Genomic DNA, 22,390 nt, shown 5'->3' on the forward strand with positions numbered 1-22,390 from the left:
AGAATTCATCTCAGGAAGCCTTTTATGAAGTGAGGCTGCATTTACCTCTGACCCATAACAGAGCTATGGCCACCCCACGGAACACAGGCCAGTTCTGCTTGGAGGGCAGCAAGGCGTGAATAGAACAGACCCTCTCCTTTCCTCCCAAACCCTTTCTCCAGAGCTGTCATCACAGCCAGGGCTCGGCCATGCCTGACTCCTAACACAGTGTGACAGTGCTCCTTGTAGGGCAGACAGCCCCACCCGCTCCACCTTCCCAGCCTCTCAGCCTGGACACAGCAGGGCCCATCCCTTCCTCAGGCCCACCCAGAGCTCAGCCAGACAGTCCTGATGGAGTTCCATTTGTGGGATCCAGATGTTAAACCACTCCAGTTCCTGCCAGGATGACAGCACAGCATGGAGAGGGTTTGGGGGTCACAGGCAACCCTGGGTGGGTCAAAGAAGACCCCTCCTGCCCCCCCATCCCACCCCGCCAGGAGGCGGCATATCAGCTGGGCCCTGAAGAGTTAAGGAGGAGCTGATAGGAGACAAAGCAGGAAAGGAGTCTCAGGCAGAGAGCCCGGCAGGGGCAGGGGCCTGGAGGTCAGACAGCAGTGGGCATCAGAGGTGGTGGAGGAGCCCAGGTGGAGACTGGGTGGGGAAAGAGGCCAGTAAGGGCAGGAGCACAGAGGACCCTAGACAGAGACTGGGAGACTGGACTTTGTCCCCCGAAACAATGAGACCACCAAAGGGAGAAAGAGTCTAATCGGATTGTTTCGGAAGCTCCTCCGGACCGTGGTGCAGACTGTGGGTCTGGGGCCTGTGGCCTGAGACTGAGCACAGGGGAATGGTGCCGGGTGGGGCAGGGGAATATGGTGTTGGCTGGGCTGGGCTGATGACCTCAGACTACAGAGAAGAGGAAAGGGGAGGGAGACGTGGGAGGGGGTCTGTTCTTTGACACTGGGGCGACATCCAGGGCTCCCCAGGTGTCTGGCCTGGACCCCAACCCCGAACACCTTGGTACCAACTGCAGGCGCTCCTGGCAGCTGGGGCAGCTCCAGACACCCCACCCCACAGGGACAGGACCTGCAGGCTCTTCCTGGGGGCCCAGATGGTTCAGGCGGCTGCGTCCTCTCTTGCAGCTCTCGCTGCAGCCAGCCTGGAGCCAGCTGGCTCCTGTAGGTGTACACTCGGTATGCCGTGGGAGAGGGGAAGGCAAACCCATCAGGCTACGTGGGAGTGTGAGGGGGCTGTCACCCCAACTCCAGGTTAAACTCAAATGAAACTGCTGGGATTTAAAGAAAGAACAAGTGAGTATGTCAGATGGCAGGTGTGGCCTCCCTGGGTAGCCGCCAGCCCCTCCAAGCCTGAGCTGCGAGCCCTGAGCCACAGAGGTGACACAGCTCTGCTGTGGGGTTAGAGGAGATCATGGCACAGAGGGTCAGCACACTTGCAGCAAGTCCTCCAATTTCAGCCACTGTCATTATGAAATTGGTCTTGGGGCCCGAGCCCACCAGTCCGGCCTGAGTTCACAGGGCCCTTGAAAGAGCCAATCACAGGACCAAAGCCATCAGGGTTAGGACATCCCCGACCCGGGGTCTGGCCCTCAGAGGCCAGGATTCAGGCTGGGTATGGGGGAGGTGGTGAAGGCCACTGGCTGAGTCTGAGGCTCCAGGACAGCATGTGGCAGGGAGGATACTGGGGCCGGCTCTCTGGCCTCACCACCAGTGAGCCTCGTTGTTCATACCTGAGTGAGGGGCTCCTGGTCAGATGGCTGTGGTCTGAGTAGACACACCTGCTTCGAAACGTAACCTTCCTGTGTTTGCTTCAAAGTGATTTCCTCTGAAGAAAGTAAAATCTTTGTGAAACACATTCTTCAGAACCAGACACAGCCACCGGCTTAAGTTCATCTTCCGACATTAAGCTCTGTTCCAGGTTGAGCACCACACCCCGACATCAGATGGTGGCCGCAGTAGTGCGACTGGGTGACTGAAACTCCCCCTCCTTACACCATGAGGCAGATCGACCAAGGTTCACTCACCCATTTCCTGAGATCCCGCTGCTGGTGCAGCCCGGGGAACCCCGGCGCCCTCAGTGCAGCTCCTTCTTCCAAGAAGGCCCCAGTTCTGCGGGGAGGTAGCCTCACCCCATGAGCGTTTATGATCTAGAATTGCAGAGATCAGGCCATGCCCAAGGGGGACAGGAGCCCCCAGAGAAGGAACCTAAGCCACCTGGCAAGGGGGACAAAAGGGCTTGTCTGAAGAGGTGATTTCTAAGCTGAGTCTTAGAAGAAGAAGGGTCAGCTAGACGAGGGGCAGAGAAAATAGCAAGGCGTGGACAGGAAACCACATCCGGAGAATGGGAGGTGAACACAAAGAGGGCTGGGGCTGCAGACATGGGTGGGCCTGGCTGGGGAGACGCAACGCCCAATAAGTGCTGAGCAAGGCCTCAGTGGGGCTGAGGCGTCTGTGATGTGTTCGGATTAAACAGAGTCTCTCCAGCCATCGTGTGGAGGATGGCCTGATGGGGAAAGAGGCCGGGAAAGTGGGTGACAGGTGATGCAGTCCTGGACCAGCACAGGGGCTCCACGGGGGCTTGGGTGGGCAGGAGGGACTGATAGGATGTGAGGACTGAGGGAAGGCAGAGTCCAGATGGCACCCAGGTCCCGGCTGAGGTGACCAGGAAGGCAGGAGGAAGAGAGGGTGTGGGGCCAGGACAGATGGCCCTGTGGACACAGAGCCCCAAGGTGCCATGGCAGAAGCAGGGCTGGGCCCGTGAGATGTCAACAGGAAATGAGTCCCCCAGCTGATCTGGCCGTAAAAACTCTGCGTTATGTTTATACCAGCTGCACCACAGAATGATCACCCTGGGTCCCTGGAGGCTGGGTAAATAGTCCAGACCCTTGTCTTTACTGATTCTACGTTCAGTACAATGAATGCACCTGCGGCCTCTCCCGGCGGGGGGCCCTGGGCCTGCTCTGAGACCCATGGCAGCTCCCACACGGGCTAGGGTGGGGACCCGGAGTGGACTCATTCTGGCAGCTGTGAGCCTCAGCTGGGCCCTGGGGCTGTGTGGTGGGAGGGCTTAGGGGAGAAGCTTGGGCCTGACCCTCAAAGCTCCAGGGAGCTTCTTCAAAGGTCACAGGGACCATCAGGGTCTCCTGTAACTGGGTAACTCTGATCATTCTAAAACTTCGGAAGGCCCACACAGTGCCTGGGTCCTCGTCAGGCACTTTCTGCTGGGGCTCAGCAGGAGTGCGACGGCAAAGATGGTCTGATGCTGCAGGCTGGGGCACAGTGAGAGCCTGGTTGTGGAGGGACTCTCCCGTCCGGGGCCCCGCCAGCCACACTGCCCTCTGCCCCAGGACCCCCTGGCCCCTTTTTGGCACTCAGTGACAGGCGGCTATGTCTGCGGCTCCTCTCAGGCTTACCCCTCGCCTGTTTTAAACACACCCCTGGCTCCTGACGGGCTTCAGGCTGCTCCAGGCCAGTGTTAGGCCCAGGCAGCCTCTAGGACCCGCCATGCCCTACATGCCCACAAACTGTGCTCCTCAAATCCTGGGCCAGTTTCCAAGCAATTAGCTTAGAAAGTCAAAATGGTCAGCTAGGGAATTCTCTGGCGGTCCAGTGGTTAGGACTCTGAGCTTCCAATGCCAGGGGCCCAGGTTCAATCCCTGGTCGGGGAACTAAGATCCCAGAAGCCACACAGTGCAACCAAAAAAAAAAAAAAGGTCAGCTAGAGGCAGTCAGGTCACCAGGCAGTTTCCTTGAAGAGAGCCAAACACACAGGCAAATGCAGCATGCCAGGCCCGCTCCTGGTCCCAAACGCCCCACGTGAGCCTGCCAGCTCCGGCCTGGTCCTCAGAACAGTCCTGCTCATGTCAGAGGAGGCAGCAATGGGGTGAGCAGGGCAACAACCCCAGCATCCGACCTGGCCCCCTAAAGATGAATAAAAGACCCCTCACTTTCTGTCTTGCAGGTTCTCCAGCAGCCTTTGGTGGCCCAGCATGGCCCACTGAGGGGAACCATGACTGGCTGGCCAACATGCACCGCTGACCATCCACAGTCGTGTCTCACCAGCACGTGACCCTCCTCCAGCAGCCCCCCACTCGCCCGCCCCGCCCAGGAAAGTGCCTGCACCGTCAGGGACATCATGTAGTAGGGCCGGCTGCGGCGCCCAGTGAGCTGCAATGGTTTTGTACACGACCCCCTTTCCCAACAGCTGTCTGTCCGCCCTGCACGCCGTGTCCTGGGCCCTCATCTTCCCATGCTACTGGCTGGCGGACCGGCTCCTGGCCTCCTTCATACCCACCACCTACGAGAAGCGCCAGCGGGCGGATGACCCGTGCTACCTCCAGCTGCTCTGCACCGTGCTCTTCACGCCCGTCTACCTGGCCCTCCTGGTCGCCTCGCTGCCCTTTGCGCTCCTTGGGTTCCTCCTCTGGTCCACCCTGCAGTCGGCCCGCCGGCCCTACGTCTACTCTCGGCTGGAGGACAAGGGTCCAGCCGGCGGGGCGGCCCTGCACAGTGAATGGAAGGGTACGGGTCCTGGCAAAAGCTTCTGCTTCGCCACTGCCAACCTCTGCCTCCTCCCGGACTCGCTGGCTAGGCTCAACAACGTTTTCAACACCCAAGCCCGGGCCAAAGAAATCGGCCAGAGAATCCGCAATGGGGCCAGTAGGCCACAGATCAAAATCTACATCGACTCACCCACCAACACGTCCATCAGCGCGGCCAGCTTCAGCAGCCTGGTGTCACCGCAGGGCAGTGATGGTGTGGCCCGGGCCGTCCCTGGGAGCATTAAGAGGACGGCCTCTGTGGAGTACGGTGGGCGTCACCCTAGCGACGAGGCTGCCAACGGCCTGGCCTCCGGGGACCCAGCCGAAGGTGGCAGCCTTGAGGACGCCTGCATCGTGCGCATCAGTGGTGATGAGGGGGGCCGGCCCCCTGAAGCCGTCGACCCCCCCTCTGGGGGCCAGGCCAGGAACGGGGCTGGTGGGGGCCCACGGGGCCAGACGCCCAACCAGAGTCAGCGGGATGGGGACTCGGGGAGCCTGGGCAGCCCCTCGGCCTCCAGGGAGTCCCTGGTGAAGGCACGGGCCGGGGCTGACGGTGGCAGTGGGGAACCGGGCGCCAACAGCAAGCTCCCGTACAAGTCCTCGGTGGCGAAGAAGGCAGCCGTGCGCAGGAGGCGCCACCCGGACGAGGCCTTTGACCACGAGGTCTCAGCCTTCTTTCCTGCCAACCTGGACTTCCTGTGCCTGCAGGAGGTGTTTGACAAGCGGGCGGCCGCCAAGTTGAAAGACCAGCTGCACGGCTACTTCGAGTACATCCTCTATGACGTCGGGGTCTACGGCTGCCATGGCTGCTGCAGCTTCAAGTGTCTCAACAGCGGCCTTTTTTTTGCCAGCCGCTACCCCATCATGGACGTGGCCTATCACTGTTACCCCAACGGGCGGTCCTCCGACAGCCTGGCCTCGAAGGGAGCTCTGTATCTCAAGGTAGGAGGCCTCAGCCAGCAGGGCCCAGAGCCATGGGGGGAGGCAGACTGCAGCCAGGGTCCTCGCTCTCTTGGAGGGCATGGGGCAGACAAGGCCTTTCATGGAGCGGAACCGGGGGGCCCCCAGCTCAGGGACAAGGGAAATAATGCAGGGACAGGAGCCGAGGCTCCAGGCTGGGTGATGTCAGGCAAGTTCCTCAGATCTCTGAGCCACCATTCCCCCATCTGTAAAGCGGGGGCAACGCAGAGCCTACTCACAAGGTGGGGAGCGGCACGGGAGCAGCGAGGCCTGGGAGGTTCCCACGGTGCCAGTGGTGAAGGTGGTAGGCGGTGGAGGCAGGGAGCCCCTTCTCTGAATCATTGCAAACAAATGGCTGTAGGCTTGCAGGCAGGCTTCTCAGGCCCTGGCCGTTACTACACCCGTTGCCTCAGGCCACCAGGCTCACTGGCCAGCACGCCCTCTCCCTCCTGGCTGTCACGCAGCTGCCACACCAGGCCCTCTGCCCACCAGCCCAAGGCTTCACTTCCACAGTCACTAATTAAAGTGAATCATAATTATTTCTGCTAATTTGGATGCAATTGGGAGAGCTTTTAGACCATGGTAATTTGGTCATTACGCATTTATCTTCTTCTGAGCCTGACACGCTCAGCGTGTTGACTTTCTGCTCCCCATCCAAAAGCTGCTCTTGGTGCTTCCAGAGTTTTCCGAAGCACCGTTTGGCCAGCTGCTACAGAACGGGGCTTTCCGCCCCCAGAGGCAGCAGCTGCTTCGGGTGCGGATCTTCTCTGTATTCCCCTCAAGACTTCTCAGTTCTCCTAGAAGGGGTTCCGTGAACGGAGGGGGCTGGTGCAGCTACTGTGGAGGCCCAGCGTGGTGAGATGCTCATGCCCAGGCCTCAGCTCTGACTGTGCTCGGCCTGTCTAGGGAAGTGCCACCTGTCAGTCAAGCTCCTGCCAGGAGCGAGGGCCCGGCGGATGGTCCACATGGAGCCTGCCAGAGCCAGGGCCACACCCCAACACCCAGAACTCCCCTCCCATTGCTCTGGCTCTTGTGTGGCTCAGCCGGCGCAGATCTGTGGGCCCTGGCTCTCCTGAGATGCTGAAATTGAAGGCACTCCTCTTACAGGAGACCAACCTTCCCATTTTGGCATGTGATTTGTCAGTGTTCTGTCTCAGCAGCCGGAGTGACCTTCTGGGGAAGGAGGTGACATGTCAGTTTGTGGGTGGGAGGGAACGCACCCTCTCCCTCCCGCCTGCCCTACTACAGACCGCTCAAAGGCCAGGGCCCCTTCAAGCCTTCCCCCAGCCTACACGCCCCCTCCTCCTCTCTTTCCTCAGCCTGGCACCCCAACTATCATGCCCACCAGGGTCCTAAGTCTCCTTGGGACAGCCCCTCTGACGCGGGCTTCCCTCCCACCCCCTACCTCTCTGGCCGTTCCTTCCAGGCTCCTTGTCGCCTGCCCATCCTTTAAATGCTGAAGAGCCCTCTACCTCCTGGATCTAAAACTAGTCTTCAGATGTGTTTAATTTGGTCCACACCATTAAAAAATTTCTTGTGTTGGCCAACATTTAAAAATCAAGCAATTTCACATGAAACTCAGTTTGCAACTTCTCTCCCCACCTTGGCAGACCTGGCGGCACCAGGTCTGCTGCATTCTGTCCAGCTCTCAGCCTGAGCTGGGGGTTGGCAGCCCCCAGAGCAGGTGGCCCCACTTGGCCAGCCCTCTTCATTTCCAAGCTGTTACACCATGGCCAGCCGGCCCCAGGCACCTGCCCGGGGAAGTGGCTCCACAGCCTCCATTTCCGCACTTGCTGAGGACTCTCTTGCCCTGAGCCCAGTCAATCTACTCAGGCTCCCACTTTCACTTTCCAGATACCTCTGGGTCCACCCCGTATCTCCAGCTGCAAGATCACTGCCCAGGCCACCATTCCTCTGCATCCACCCAGATGTTTTGGGCTGTCCTCTCATTTCTAACCTGTCTTTCTCATGTCCCAAGTCTGACTCCTTTTACCCTCTTCCTGCTGCCTCAGGGAGAAGTCAGCCTTCACCCGGGCCCCTCCAACCTCCCTGGGCTCTGCTCCAGCAGCACCCTGAGGGGCCTCCACATGCTGATCCCCCTTGTCTTGGCTGCCCCACCTCAGTGGAGCTCTCCTCAGCGGCGTCCAGCACAAGCCAGCTTTCCCTCGGGGGTTCCTCAGCCCTGGCCCCAGATGTCTTGCTGCCCGCCTCTCCCGTCAGACAGAACTCGAGAGCAGAGCCGTTGTGCTCGGCACAGCAGACCCAGCTCATATCTGTTGGCGAGAGTGTGCCTCTTTCTCTACGTGGAAGAGTGAAATAAGCGAGGTTTCAGGAACCAGGCCAGCCCCGGAAGGGCCCAGGGGCTGGAAATGTGCTAGCCGGGCTGCTCCCTTCATCCGGGGCTCCCTGTCCAGCCCTGCCTTCCCATTTACTCTGCAGAGCTTCTCATCCTCGAGGAAAGTGTGCTTTCCTGCTACCGAGACGCCCGGAGAAAGGAGGGAGGGAATGGACTGGCTTCTGCCTCAGGTGTGACAGAGCCTGATTCTGGGCCCTGCTCTATTGACAGTCTTTGTCCACCAGGACTAAAGGCACAACCTCTCAGAGTGATTGTTTGTTTTTTGCAAGAGAAACATGAGCCTCTGAGGCTCCCGAGGACTCAAGCCCCGGGAATCAGTTAGGTCCCAGCACATAATAAAGTGGATCTTGGGGAGCTCACAGGACTGATGGAAGGAAGAGGGCGGGGGGCTGACATACCTCGTTCTGCGTGTCTTCCCTCCGGGCAGGTTCTCCTCAGCAGCAGGGCTGAGTGGTGCCTCCCTGCACTTGTCTCCGTCCCCACCCAGGATTCAGCACAGGCAGGTGACATGAAGTGCTGAGCAAGTGAGGGGCTTATGCACTAAAAGCCTCAAATGGGCAGTTGTTGAAAAGCGTGGCTCGGTCACCAGGAGCTCAGAAAGCAGTGTAGAGCAGGGGGAGGAATGGGCATGAGCCAAGAACGTCAGATTTGAGCATCAGATTTGAACCGGCCTCAGCCACCAGAGCCTCATGACCCCGGCCACGGATGGTGTAATTTTAGTATAATCCTCATAGTCGTTGTAAGGCTGTAGTAAAGCCGCATCCGTGAAGCGCTAGGCATGGTGCTCACAGCGTGAATATTATTACAGAGGAGGGAACAGACTCCTGGCCTGAGGATGCAGACAGCACCACCGTGTGGCCTCTGGGGGCACTGTGGTTTTAAAGCTGTGTTGTGTTTTTGCAACAGGGAGAACCAATGGTGTGTAATTTCCAAGGGATTCCAGGGGTGGGGGTACCATTGGGCAAAGGTCTGGGCCTGGAATATGGGCAAGAAGTGAATGGTGAACATATGAGCTTACAAACAGCCCCAAATCCAGGCCCATTATCAAGTAACCAGACATTCATCTGCCTGGGCACTGGAAAAGGAAAGATGTGCATCTATCCAGGCTGGAAAAGGGGATGAAGAGCTGTAGAAAGCTAAGGGTGTTTGATGACAAGAAAGACCTCATGGAGGAGAATAATACCAACCTGACTTCCGCAGCAGAAAGAAGGATGGAAGCCTCCCGAGGCTCTCAGAGCGGAGGGCCCGTGATGAGTCCAGGCCACTGTTAGCTGGAGGATGGGCAGAGCTATGCTCAGCAGAGGCCAGGGGCACCCGCGCTGCTGCTGCATGCACCTCAGCCAAGAACTGGCCTCTAGAGTCACCCTCCCTGGAGACTTCCCGAGGTCCAGGGTCTCAACATCATAAGAAACCCAGTCTGGAATAGATTAGTGAAATATGGGGAAGACAGCTGAGGCTCAGATGGGAGGAAAGCCCAGAGAGGAAGAGGATGTGGATTCAACCAGAGGCCTCTGGGAAGGGCACCTGAGACTGGTCTGGGGAGCACGCCAGGAGGGACTCTTCTGTCACAGCCTCCAGCAGAGGGCCTGAGAACCCACAGGCTAGGTTGCCAACCCTCCCCTCCCCGACCACAGCCCGACAAAGGCTCAGGCTTGCACCAGGCTCACCACTGGGGGCCAAGTTGTCTGTGCTGTACAACTGAGTTGCTCGTTTTCATTATGCCAACCCGTGGAAACCGTCTGCCAGGGTAACCTGCAATTGGGCAGGGAGTCAGGGAGGAGCCCTCGGCCCCACTCCACCTGCCAGGGACGCTGTCTCCAGTGAAGGAGGTGAGCAGCAGGCAAGGACCGAGGTTGGGGAGAGTAGAGCGTGAAGAAGCCCCTGTGGAGGAAGGAGGACTGGGCTCAGGATGGAGGCCATGGGGTGCCTGGGGCCAGCCATGACAGGTGCCATGGAGACACCGGCCACAGCTGTCATCCCAGATCTGGGGACTAACAGGGGACCACAATCAAAAAGCAGTTAAAATGACTGCTCATGAAGCCAGAGAGGCAGAGACTGAGAAGACAGAGCCGAAGGCAAGGTCCAAGGCATCTCACAGTGGACGAGGGTGGTGGGCTTTGTGGCTGCACCACATCCCAGAGGGGAGCCTGATTCAGACTTCACAGGAATGGGCTCCAAGCCATGATCAGGTCCAGGGTGTGACCAAGGGGAGGAGGAAAGAGCCACCAGGCAGGAGTGGACAAAGAACCAAGGGGCTGGCACTTCAGGGTCATCCATGTGGACCTTCTGGTCACCAGGAGACAGCAGGGGTGTGGGGAGCAATTTCTGCATCTCTCTCCTGTAAAACCGTGCCTGAATTGTTGGTGGCACTCACCATGCCACAGGTTGGTACTTCTTCATGCATCTGCCTCCCACACTGGAGCAGAAGTTCCTAGAAGCAGGACATGTGCTGTTCTTCCCAGGGCCCCAGTCTAGCCAGGAGTCGACAGAGCTGGGCTTCTGAGAGTTTGACCTGGCTGGGGGCAGGAGTCGCCAGTGTCCCCTTGTGCTCAGAGAAGTGCTAACTCATAGGCCTCATCACCAACACCTTGCTTCCTCCCCTACAGGTGCAGGTAGGAAATACACCTCACGACCAAAGAATTGTCGGGTACATCTCCTGCACACACCTGCACGCCCTGCCAGGTAGGGTCCAGGGGCCCAAGCTTCCGCGGGTGGGGAATGTCCCCTCAGAGTGTTGGGATTGGCCTGGCTGGGGCCTGGCAGCAGCTTCATCATCTCTCTGTGGTTCTGCCGCACAGAGGACAGTGACATTCGGTGTGAGCAGCTGAACATGCTTCAGGACTGGCTGGCTGATTTCCGAAAATCTACCTCCTCGTCCAGCGCAGCCAACCCCGAGGAGCTGGTGGCATTTGACGTCGTCTGCGGAGATTTTAACTTTGACAACTGCTCCTCTGGTGAGGCATGCTCCTCACCATTAGGGTCGGCCACTCGGGGAGGCGTGGGTTCCAGTCGCAGCTGGAAAGACCGGGGTCAGGCAGCTCAAGTAACTTCCTGCTCCTCCAGAGCATGGGGGTGGGACATTTAGCAAGACTATGATTTCTCTGCCCCCGAGAATTCCTAGAATAAGAAGCCTTGATCTCCCTAAATAGCTCAGAGGCCACCTTGCTGGAGACAAAGAGATGCCCCACAGATGAACCTCTGGCAGGGAAGGCTGGGAGCCTCTGAAACCCAGACTAATGGGGTTAGCTAATACTCACCAAGTCTGTATTCAGCTCTTACTTTGTACCAGGCACAATTCTTTTTTTTTTAAACATTTATTTATTTGGCTGTGCCGGGTCTTAGTTGCGGCACGCGGGAACTTTGTTGCCGCGTGCAGGATCTTTTTTTTAGTTGTGGCACGCGGGCGCTTTTAGTTGTGGCATGCAGGATCTAGTTCCCTGATCCGGGATTGAACCCAGGCCCCCTGCATTGGGAGTGTGGAGTCTTAACCACTGGACCACCAGGAAAGTCCCACCAGGCACAATTCTGAGGGCTGTTAAAGGGGGCATTCTCAAGGACACAGAAACCCAGTGACAGATGAACCACAGATCCATCTGTCTGGGGACACAAACTCCACCCAGAGGCAGTTACCTGAGGGACAGGGACCTGGTGACTCTGATCAGACTGGAACCAGGGGCAGGTGGCCCTCCAGGACAGGCCAGACACCCGGAGCTCCTCAGCACTCCCTCCCTCCCTTCACAGACGACAAGCTGGAGCAGCAGCACTCCCTGTTTACACGTTACAAGGACCCCTGCCGCCTGGGGCCTGGGGAGGAGAAGCCATGGGCAATCGGTGAGCTGGGGCTGGGCACGGGACCGGAGAGACCTGCCCCCAAGACCTCACTGCTGGGGGGAGGGGGGGCACTCAGTTGCCCAGCCCACAGAAGCCCTGGCCTAACCCTACTGCCCCAGGGAGGCAGCCCTCCTTGAGGCTGGCTGGGCCCTGCCCGCAGTGACCACTCTCACCCCCTTGTCCCCAGGTACCCTATTGGACAAGGACGGTCTCTACGACGAGGAAGTGTGCACCCCTGACAATCTGCAAAAGTAAGCACCCAGCACCCATGCTGCTGCGGTCAGCCAGGGTAGGCAGATCCAGGCAGCTCTCAGGTCTGGGATGAGCACCAACCCAGAAACAGGTGTGGAGACATGGGCTCTGCGGGCAGACAAGAGTGCACAGCCCCATGGGACGACGCCTGTAAGAGCCTCAGGGAGGCAAGCTGGGGGTGGGTGGAGGCCGTGGTGGACCTCATGCCCCAGGGGTATCCTTACCAAGAAGAAGCCTCCAAGAAGGCCTGGGGCCTCGAGGTGGTGTTTCCTACACCAACACCCAGAGTCCGGGTCCACTCTACCAGAGCTTGGCCCGCCCTGAGCCCCAGCCTGCCTTGGGCACAGGAAAAAGGACCAGAATCTCCGAGGGCGAGGCCAAGCGCTGCAGACACCCCTGCCGAAGAGCCCTGGGGATGGCATCTGCTGCAGGAGCCCGGCAGCTGGTAGCCACCCATTAGGCAAATAAAAACACGAACAGAGATAAGACAAGCCAGTCCTTTTCAAAGTAGAGACAGTTCCATCCCAGCCAAACTGCATTCTTGAACCCGAGACTTCCAAAAACGACACAGTTGAGAGGCCAGCAGCAGAGCCAATTTATAATTCACACCCTGAGACTGCACAGAGCCACGGCAATGGCTCCTTGCAGCTAATTTGAGCCAATTAATTATAGACTAAACTTGAAACATCATCCTATGCTGAGAAAATTATCTTTTTATGAGATGATGATTTAAAAATGACTATCAGTAACTCTTAGATCATTGATGCTGGAATTAATTATCAAAGGCAAAGGACAGTAGTGGATTACATTTCTGAGATATGACGACGTTCTGCGTGTCATTAGTGTTATCTATCTCAAGGCTGACAAAGACCCTGCAGAAATCCATGTTTGCTGGCTGTGCCTGTCCAGGTGCCCTGTCCATTTGTCCAGGTGTTAGCCGGGCAGGCAGGGCTGTGTAGTGTCTCTCAGTGGCTGCACCTCTCACTCCCAACATTGGCCTGCATCTGCCCTCTGAGATGGGGTGTTCCTTGAAGTCTCCTTACCACTGATTTTCAGGCTCTGGAGGAAACCTGGCAGGAAGCAGATGGCAGTCAAGGAGTCAGAAAACCCGGACTCAGGGCGTAACATTCCACCTGAGCACCCTGCCCTCCCTGTAGATCCCTGACCAACACATACGCATCCCTATCAATTTCCTTCCACTGAGAAATGGAGCGACAGCTGCATCCTACCTTGTTCCTTTCTTCACACACCTGGTCCCCAAAGTGTTCTGGGGCCACAGTCATCATTCTTGTGTTAGGAGGGACAGTGGAGGCTCAGAGGCTTGATGGCAAAGCCACTCAGGGACTGACCGACACAGCAGTCCAGTCCTGGGATGGGGTCTGGTTGTCTCCTGGCTCCCCTGGCCCCCTGCTGACCTGAAACAAGAGTCATGGGAGGCCTGGGGACTTCCAGAAGAGGAAGGTCCCTGAGGCTCACTGCAAAGATGAAGTTCCCCAAAACAGGACACTCTTAGCTCAGAGCAGAAACCATCCTGGAGAGGGGCTGGGCATTTCTGTCCCCAACTTGGTCACAGGCTCTGGGTGGTGCCAACGTTCTAGTTCAGAAAGGGAAAGAGTGCTGCCAGCCCACGGTGGACACGGGACACTCCCAGGCAGATTCTGGAGTGGCCCAGGTCGGTCAGGAACTCAGACTCAGGTGCGGTCTCTGTCCATCCCAGTCCCTTTTGGGGCTCACAGGGAAGACAGATCTTAAATGCAGGGGTTTGGTCTGACTTGCGGGCAGAACGTGGCTCCACACTCAGGACCTGGACCACAGCGGGGGCGGGGCTCACCTTGCCTTCCTGTGCCTTCTGTGTGAGCAGGGTCCTGGAGAGCGAGGAAGGTCGTCGCGAGTACCTCGCCTTCCCCAGCAGCAAGAGCCCCGGGGGAGGCCAGAAGGGACGCAAAGAGCTGCTGAAGGGCAACGGCAGACGCATTGACTACATGCTGCACGGGGAGGAAGGGCTGTGCCCAGACTGGAAGGCCGTGAGTCTGGGCTGGGCTGGGCTGGGCATAGGGGACCCTAGCCCTGCACCCCTTGGCAGCACTGAGCTCTCCTCTGGAAATGGGACGTGCCCATCCAGGAGGCCTTTGGGGCCCATGGATCCTCCCACCCCTCTGCCTTCAGGAAGGTCTGGGCCAGGCCTCTCCTTTACAGGATGCCCTTTGGGTCTAACTGGGATGTTTCTCCTCCCCCCGCCCAGGAGGTGGAAGAATTCAGTTTCATCACCCAGCTGTCGGGCCTGACAGACCACCTCCCAGTGGCCATGCGACTGATGGTATCTGCGGGGGAGGAGGAGGCATAAATGGGCCAAGTCATCACGAGCAGCAGGGCCTCCGCCAGCCCTCTGAGCCGCAGTCCCTCCCTGGCCATGTCCCCTCAGCGAGCACCACCCGTGCTGGGGGAGGCGGGCAGGGGCCTGGGAGAGCTGCAGCCAGTCCTGGGTGAGCTGGAACCAGCGCTGCCCAGCACCTCTGGGCACTCGCCATGGACAGGAGTCAGGCCGGCCTTGGGAGTCCTGGCTGCCCAACCAGTGCCATTCTTTCAAATTGTTATTTTCTACAAATCTACAGCACAACCTAGTTTGTAACCCGTGGGTTAGTATGAGAACCGGGTTTCTGTACTCTTTGTATCTCTTTTCAAGCTTCGTCCAGGGTTCATTATTTTTGTCTGCTGCCATGTTGTCTCGCATGCCTGCACCCTCGCATGCACACTGCCCGCATGCCATGTGCCACGCTGTAGCCACAGACCCCTCACTCGGGCCTCACCCAAGGCCAAACTCCAAACACAATCAGAACCAGCCAAAGAAGCATTCCTGGACACACGGCCGCCGGCTCGCCACCTCCAGCCTGGACAGCTCATGAGCAGGGACCGTGAGGGCTGTGTCCAGTTACCAGCAAGCCCAGGCTCTTCCCCAGGGTCTTGCATTCAAGGGCGATTACATTTTAAAGAAAATCAAAAAAGTTAACAAAAACAACCCTTCACTTTAAAGGGTCTGCAAGCCACGAGGGAGAATGCTGCTCTTCCCAAGACAGGCACAGCAGAGCCTGGAGCCTCCCTTGGAGACTCCAATCTGGGCAATGGAGCCATAGACGGGAATCCAAGGAAAGAGCATCACTTTTTTACAGGAAAAAGGGCAACTCACGGCATTAGCGGGGAGGGGAACTTCTGGTTTTGAAAATGATAGATTTGTAGCTTCTCTTCTGTCAAAACCAACACATCCTCTTTCTGCCTGATCCTGTCTCCCCTCCGGACACCCTTCTGGTTTGGGACCAATCTTTTCCTGGGGACTGTCCCCATCCACGTGCTGGCTGAGCTCAGGAACCGTCCACCTGCCTCTGGGTGGGGCTGCGGCTCTGTCCTCCCAGGCCAATCCTCAACAGCGACCCGATCTAGGGGCCCTGGACAAAGGGGCTGGAAGCCAAGGCACAGAGCAGCCTGTCCCCTCACCAGCGTGCAGGCCGGGGGTGGCAAGGCCAATGGTCACTGCTCGCCCCAGGCAGGGAGTGATACTGGCTGGCATCCACTCTGCCACCATGTGACCAGGGCCAGCCCCAGGCACACGCGCACAGCATGGCAGAGCCTGCAGGTAAAGCCCACAGCTCCTCATCCCACGGCAGCACTGCCTCTGCCCACTGGCCTTTTTAAACTCACCTGGGGACGCCCCCCAGAGTCACGCAGGGAGGGTTTTGTCTGCTTCCAGGTGCGAGGCCCCTTCGACTCTGGGAGCTGTTACTGACAACTCCCAATGGTTTCCCCTCTTCACAGCGCCCCAACCAATGTGCCCGCCTGGCTCGAGGCCAGTTCTGCCCAACGAGGCTGGGGACACACTAGGACCATGCTGCCAGGAGCCTCCTGGTGCCAATAAGCTGATGCTGTGCCTTGTCACCCACTGAGCTGCAAGAGGGACCAAGAGGGGGCCAAGGCCAGAGGCCAGGCCTGCACTGGAGTAAGACACTCCTGAGAGCCACACTCACAGTGGCACTGGTTGGTCTGAATGCCCCTGGCTGGGGCAGCAGCTGAGCTGAGGGCCTCACTGCTTGGAGCACTTCCCTGGCCAGGCCCCCAGTCCCACCCCCCAAGTCAAGCCAGGAGGGGCTGCTCACCGTCTAGGGTGTAGTCCTCCTTGGGCTCTCTGCTGCACCCCTCCTCCAAAGCTGTGGCTCTCGAGGCCCTGGCTAGGCTTCACTGGGTCAGAGGTCTCCAATCCCAGGAGCAGCCAGGAATCTGTTCACAGGTGGAGCTCAACGGGGCAGATGTGATACCTAGATGTCTGGGCCTGAGCTGAGGCCCCTAGGCTGCGGGTCAGCTGTGTGCCCAGGACAGAAGCGGAAGCAGGGCCAGGGCTCCTGAAGCAGAGCGACTCCAGCACAGCTTTCATCCTTCAGAGGGGCCGCCTGCCTCCCAGGGCAGCTGGGGAGGAGCCAAGGCACAGTGGGCCATGCTTCTCTCCCTACTCATAGGGCGGCCTTAGGCAAGTCATACCTCCCTGTGCCTCAGTCATTTCCTGTCCTAACAAGGTCGCCTCTGCCCAGCCTGCCTAGAGTCCAGAGCAGAGCTGGCCTGGCTCCCCTCTCCCCTCGCACTGCCCTCTGGCAGGGCCTCAGCACTGAGGCCGCCATCACCCAGCCACGAGTTTCATCAAGCCTGTGCACCCCCGGGTCTATGTACAAGCCAGACTTTTCCATTTCGATTTTTAAAAAAGAAAGAAAAGAAATATCTCAGATGTTTCTGTGGCATCTAGGCCTGGGAAGGACGGACCAGGGGTCACCCAAATCCCCAAGGCTCTGCACCTGCCCCGGGCCCAGCCTCCTCCAGAGAAGGCAGGAGGCAGGGGTCAACTTTGGAAGAAAACGGTCATTTCATTCGTCCAGACCACCTTGAGTTTTAAGTATGGATATTAATCTTGATGCTTTTTAACTATTGTATTAACTTGCTGAGATTTAGAAATACTGTTTTAAAAAAGAAAAAAAGACTTTTTTAATTTCTGTATTTTTTTCTGTATTGTATCCTCATGGGACATTAGGGGTTTTATATGGTAAGCACACCTGAGGTTTTGGTAAGAACATTATCAAATATATATCCAGACGATTCTTCCCTAGAAGAAAAACAATCTTTACACCTGATAAAATATTTTGAAATGAGAGGTGTTTTTTTTTCCTTTACTGGTGCTGAAAGGATGGATAATGAGGAAAAAATAAAACTGTGAGGCTCAAGGCTGGTGTTCTCCACTCATTTAAGTGAAAAGCTAGGCTGGGCCCTGCTCTGACTCCAAGGGGCTAGGCGGCCAGGCGGGGCTGTGGGGAGACCACTGTGGGGGGCCTGCCTTTCCTGCCTCTCCCCACAGGATGGGCACAGCCTGAGTCTGCCCTGAACCACCAGGAAACCAGGCCCCTTGGGTTCTCTTACTCCTGGAACTGGGAGTAAACAGCAGAAGGGCACCTTGAGTGTGGGAAGAAACAAGGCTAGGGCCTCCTTGGGGCTCTCTGACCTTCCCTGGCAAGGCAACGTCGGGGTGACTGCACTCATACCCATCCGCCCCAGACTTCTAGGGGACGAGGTCCTTCTGCTAAAAGGGGGGCACACGGGAAAGGGCCATACCTCCTGGCTCCCTTCTGATGGCTGGTTTCCTGGGTCTGCCTCTGAGGAACTGCTTTGGGACAGCCTCCTCCCTATCCTCTGAAAAGCAGCCTGGTGTCTAGGTGCTGGTCTTGGTCACCTGCTGGTGCTGCACATGGAGGCCAGACCCTTACAAATGTGGACTGGTGCCACTACTTAGCAAGTGAAAGGGTCTGAACTCGGTCTTTGGCCTGGCCCTGCCAGGGTCTTCAAGGCCTGGGGCCCAGCCATAAGTCTGCGACTCTGCCCCCAGAAGCCCCTCCTAGCTGAAGCAGGCAGGTGGGACTCAAAGGTCCCCAGTGCAGGCCAGGCTAGGCCAGCTCCCACGAGAGCAGCATGCCCGCCCCAGCACTGCATAGCCAAGAGCAGCCCAAGCTGCCCAGTCCAGTCACCTCTGGCTCCGCTCCCTGGTTGGGCAGGAGGGACGCTCTAGCCTTGGAGCTTTCTGAGCACTTCATAACCACTGCAGGGTGGGCTCCTTGGCCCCTCCTCAGCTCCAAAGCCATCCCCGCTTCCCACCACATCTGGAGCAAGGAGCCACAGAGCAAAAACACAAAAAGGGAAGAGGTCTCCTCCAAGCCCAGAGGCCGAGCCGGGCCCTGAAAGGAGAGGCGCCTTCACCTTCCTTCACAGAAAGCCACACCATTCAGAGCCTGGCGCCCTCAGCCACTTTATTTCTCAACAAGTGAGGGTCAGCACCCACGGTCCAGGGCATCTGAGAGCGTGAAATCCACAGTGACATCTCCAGTGTGGGGGTGGAACTCCACGGTGTAGGTGATGGTCTGGAGGCCACCTGGTGGCACTCTGGGGTCTACTGTGGTGTTGAAGAAGTACACAGCCTGCTTGCAGTGGGGGTTCCAACAACAGTACCCCTGCAGGGGAAGCAGCAAGAAGGCGGTGAGGGCTTCTGACACCCCAACACCCTCCTGGCCAGCCTCCAGCCCAGGCAGCTCGTGGTGGGAAGCTGCTGTTCAGGGCCGGGTGACCTGGGGCCACTGAGGAGTTATCATCTGGCTGAACATGCCAGGAACACCTGGAGCGCAGGCAGGTGGCACGGCGGCACCTGCTCTCAGGGCCGGCCCACTCTGGGACCCGCGCACACAGCACTACCTTGTCCTCCGCAGGCTTCAGGAGGCCGGTGCTGACCGTGCTGTCCGGGGTCAGGTGGTATTCCATCCACAGGACGGCTCCGTGGCTCCTCCCAGGCCTGGGGGTGAGGGTGGGATGGGGGGTGGGAACGTTGGGCCAAAAACAAACAGCTGCACGAGAGACTGGCTAAGCATGGTCATGGCTCCCCTCTGCTTTTCAGAAACCTCTCGTCTCTTCCACTTCCATCCTGCCCAGTTAGGAGGCTCCTAACACTCCAACTGACTAAGGCAACTCAGTAAAATGCTGAGCAAGAAGAGCCACAACCCAAAGGTCCCACTCACTCGCCACAGCCTGGCCAAATACTCAAGAGTAACCCTGGGGCAGGGCCAGCTTGCTGCCGGACCAGCCTCCTCAGCCTGAGGTCACAGAAAGGTTTGGCTCAGAAGGCTCAGAGAGGAGTCCAGGCATCAAAGTCTAGAAGATCTCTCCCAGATACTCTGGATGGCAGGCACAGATGGGCAACTGTCCTGCCTCCCCCTTGTCACAGGAGCCCAAAGGGGTTCTGGGCTCACAGCCTCCACCCAGTTAGAAGAAAGTTTTTCCTCTGGGAAGAAGCCGCCCCTCCCCATGAAGGGAGCTAGAGCTGGAGCTGGATGGGCCTGACCATGCATAACAACGACAGCCTCTGCCAATTCCTAACCTGCTTTAATTCCCAGGAGAGTTCAGGAATATGATCCACTGGGTAACCATAGCAACCAAATTCACATTTCTCTGCAGCTGTGTTTAACATGCTGCTTAGCTCAAATGGAGTCTCAGATGTGGGAGGATCTGAGAGAGCCCACTCTGGCTCGCCCTCCCCACCCAGAAGCTGTGGGGACCCACTATACACTCAGGGCCACTTCAGGAAGGGCAAGGCTGAGACAAGGACAGCCATCCCACCCACATGAAAGTGGCCAAAGTAAGTGCTTAGCCACTCGGGCAATAACTATGAGAAAACAACCCTGCCACTACCCCCACTACCCCCACCTTAGAGACCACACTCACCTCTTCAGCTCGATGGCACCCTCAGCACAGACAGGCTGCAGGGGGACCGGCTGCCGAAAATCAAAGGTCAGGATCTGCTGGGGCTCCGAGCGGCTGCGGCACGGGTACTCCCACAGTGGGTGGGGCTCGGCCTCCTTGCTCTCCCTGAAGTCGAGGGCGTGCTGAGAAGGGAAGAGGAGGTAGGGGTGTGCAGAGACAGAGCCGGGGGGCCAGGGAACAAGGCCATGTCCTCGTCTCCAGAGTTTATCTATGCCAGTGGCCCCTAACCTCCACGGCCCTGGTCCCTCAGGGTAATTGCCACAGTCACGTGGGGCAGTGGGTCCTCACAAAAGACCACAGGTGCCTAGCCCGACCAGCTGGCTTCTGTTCCTGCCACCATTCACAAGCCGTTTCCTCGGTAAGTCACTCTAAGCTTCATTATCTCCCTTTTAAAACTGGATGACTGGGAATTCCCTGGTGGCGCAGTGGTTAAGAATCTGCCTGCCAATGCAGGGTTCGATTCCTGGTCCGGGAAGACCCCACATGCCGCGGAGCAACTAAGCCCATGTGCCACAACTACTGAGCCTGCACCCCAGAGACACCAAGCCACAACTACTGAGCCCGCGAGCCACAACTACTGAAGCCCGCATGCCTAGAGTGCGTGCTCCGCAACAAGAGAAGCCACTGCAATGAGAAGCCCGCGCACCGCAACCAAGAGTAGCCTTCCGCTCGCCGCAACTAGAGAAAGCCCACGTGCAGCAACGAAGACCCAACCCAGCCAAAAATAAAGTAAAATACAATAAAATAAATAAAATAAAATATAAAACTGGATGACACTGCCCATCTCACGAGCTACCTTGAAGACCAACTGTCTATATTGATGAAAACACCTGTCATTTGGACACTTGCCCATTCAGTGACCCTTTCTGAGCACTACAGCTGCCAGATCACCCCCATACAAGGCTCCCAGTCTAGATGGAGACAACTGGAAGACAAGCGAACACAGTGCCTGGGGGACACTGACGAGCTGAGAACAGGGCTGGGCAGGAGAGCTGCCTGGACGGGTGATCTCTAGGCTGCCTCTTGAAGGTTACACAGAAGTTGGCAGCAAAGAGGAGAGTGGACAAAGCCCAGCAGGGAAAGGGCGAAGAGCAGCACAGAGCGGGCCGAACAGTGCGGGGTGACTGCTGGGGTGGGAGTAAGGGCTCAGGGAGCCTTACAGGGTTTTCCCGCAGGGGACAGACAGGGCCAGACTTCGGATCTACAGATTCACCTGGGCTCCCTGCGGAGGAAGGCTGACTGGGAGAGGCAGGAGGGTACATGGTCAGACAACGAGAAATCAAAGTGCCCCAGACCAGACCAGCAGCAGCGGGGGAAGAAAACTGGCTCACAAAGGACCTGATGGTTATGGAACCCAACAACCAACTGCAAGGGAAGGTGAAGACTTGTCCGGGAAGTTGCTGGGGCCCTGAGCCCAGCAGGCAGGTATGAAGTGGCAGCAGGTCTAGGACAGGAGCACTGGAAGGGGCCAGGCTCAGGGAGGGGAAAGAGAAGATGGATTCTGGAAGCATCAGGTCACAGTGCTTGAAGTCATCTCAGTGGAGAATCCACAGCTCTTAGCTATTTGGTCTGAGCTCAGGAGAGATGCAGACACTGGCCAGCAAAGAGAGAAGATGGGGACAGCTATGGGGGTCTGGGCAGGGGCCTGGGGGAGACCTAGAACACAGGACACATTAGGGGATGAGAAGAGGGGAGGAATCCGGGAAGGAGCCTGAGAAGTGGCCAGGGGGAGCCCGGGTGTGCAGTGGTTTCTAGAAGAATCGAACAGTCAGTGGTCTGCTGTGGAGAGGCAGGTAAGATGGAAACTGAAAATGTCCACTGGATTTATTTACTTAAAATATGTTTACACAAGTAATCCACAATCACTGTAGAAAATTGTAAACAGAAAGATAAGCAAAATGAGGAAAATATTAACCACTTCCTAATCACACAACTAACATTTTGGTGTCCACTGCTCCACCCCTTTTTCTCTGCATGTGCAAATTTTTTTCTAATTAAAAAGAAATCGGGGCGACTTCCCTGGTGGCACACTGGTTAAGAATCAGCCTGCCAATGCAGGGGACATGGGTTCAAGCCCTGGTCTGGGAAGATCCCACAGGCCGCAGAGCAACTAAGCCTGTGCGCCACAACTACTGAGCCTGCGCTCTAGAACCCGCATTCTAGAGCCCGCGAGCCACAACTACTGAGCCCATGTGCCACAACTACTGAAGCCCACGCACCTAGAGCCTGTGCTCCGCAATAAGAGAAGCAACCACAACGAGAAGCCCGTGCACTGCAACAAAGAGTCGCCCCCGCTCGCCACAACTAGAGAAAGCCCGTGTGCAGCAACGAAGACCCAACACAGCCAAAAATAAATAAATAAATTTATATTATATTATTTTTAAAAAATTAATATTGTACACAATTTTTAAAGGTCACTTTCCATTTATAGTTATTACACGTGTGAATTTTCTTAATACATAAAAATGGGATGGTGCTCCCTGCCCTGCCCTTCTAACGGGGCTCATGACTCTTCACATCCATCCTGGCTGAGCCAAATATCGCTGGCACTTTCATGACTGCTCTGGGTTCTGGGAGATGCAGATCCTGGTGGCTGACTTGATCCCCTACTGATGTACAAATAA

The 22,390-nt window shown here is 57.4% G+C and overlaps 2 protein-coding genes and 1 long non-coding RNA gene across 7 annotated transcripts in view; 1 reads left to right on the forward strand and 2 right to left on the reverse strand.

Moving 5' to 3' along the window:
• The window catches only part of LOC112391733 (uncharacterized), a 13,004-nt gene extending 10,742 nt beyond the window's left edge, over positions 1-2,262 (reverse strand). For both annotated transcript variants that reach the window (XR_003001555.1, XR_003001554.1), the window contains exons 1-2: positions 2,021-2,262; positions 1,727-1,821 (exon numbers count right to left, since the gene is read on the reverse strand). This is a non-coding gene — a long non-coding RNA (uncharacterized LOC112391733). The remainder of the gene's footprint in view (positions 1-1,726; positions 1,822-2,020) is intronic.
• The window catches only part of SMPD3 (sphingomyelin phosphodiesterase 3), an 83,744-nt gene extending 65,618 nt beyond the window's left edge, over positions 1-18,126 (forward strand). Inside the window, exons 2-8 of the mRNA XM_024733117.1 lie at positions 3,958-5,479; positions 10,460-10,535; positions 10,652-10,807; positions 11,595-11,684; positions 11,872-11,935; positions 13,798-13,960; positions 14,179-18,126. Of these exons, the coding sequence (XP_024588885.1) occupies positions 4,169-5,479; positions 10,460-10,535; positions 10,652-10,807; positions 11,595-11,684; positions 11,872-11,935; positions 13,798-13,960; positions 14,179-14,280 (1,962 nt within the window). The 5' untranslated portion in view covers positions 3,958-4,168 and the 3' untranslated portion in view covers positions 14,281-18,126. The remainder of the gene's footprint in view (positions 1-3,957; positions 5,480-10,459; positions 10,536-10,651; positions 10,808-11,594; positions 11,685-11,871; positions 11,936-13,797; positions 13,961-14,178) is intronic.
• The window catches only part of PRMT7 (protein arginine methyltransferase 7), a 53,076-nt gene continuing 43,193 nt past the window's right edge, over positions 12,508-22,390 (reverse strand). For 2 of the 4 annotated variants that reach the window (XM_024733091.1, XM_024733098.1), the window contains exons 16-18: positions 19,728-19,888; positions 18,705-18,801; positions 18,249-18,466 (exon numbers count right to left, since the gene is read on the reverse strand). In XM_024733091.1, coding sequence (XP_024588859.1) covers positions 18,287-18,466; positions 18,705-18,801; positions 19,728-19,888 — 438 coding nt within the window. In that variant the 3' untranslated portion in view covers positions 18,249-18,286. Of the gene's footprint in view, positions 13,007-13,165; positions 13,352-18,248; positions 18,467-18,704; positions 18,802-19,727; positions 19,889-22,390 lie in introns of those variants that run through there. The other 2 variants (XR_003001549.1, XR_003001548.1) reach the window with 2 other exon arrangements.

Source organism: Neophocaena asiaeorientalis, unplaced genomic scaffold (assembly GCF_003031525.2).
Source record: "Neophocaena asiaeorientalis asiaeorientalis breed wild unplaced genomic scaffold, Neophocaena_asiaeorientalis_V1.1 scaffold90, whole genome shotgun sequence".
Lineage (NCBI taxonomy): Eukaryota > Metazoa > Chordata > Mammalia > Artiodactyla > Phocoenidae > Neophocaena > Neophocaena asiaeorientalis.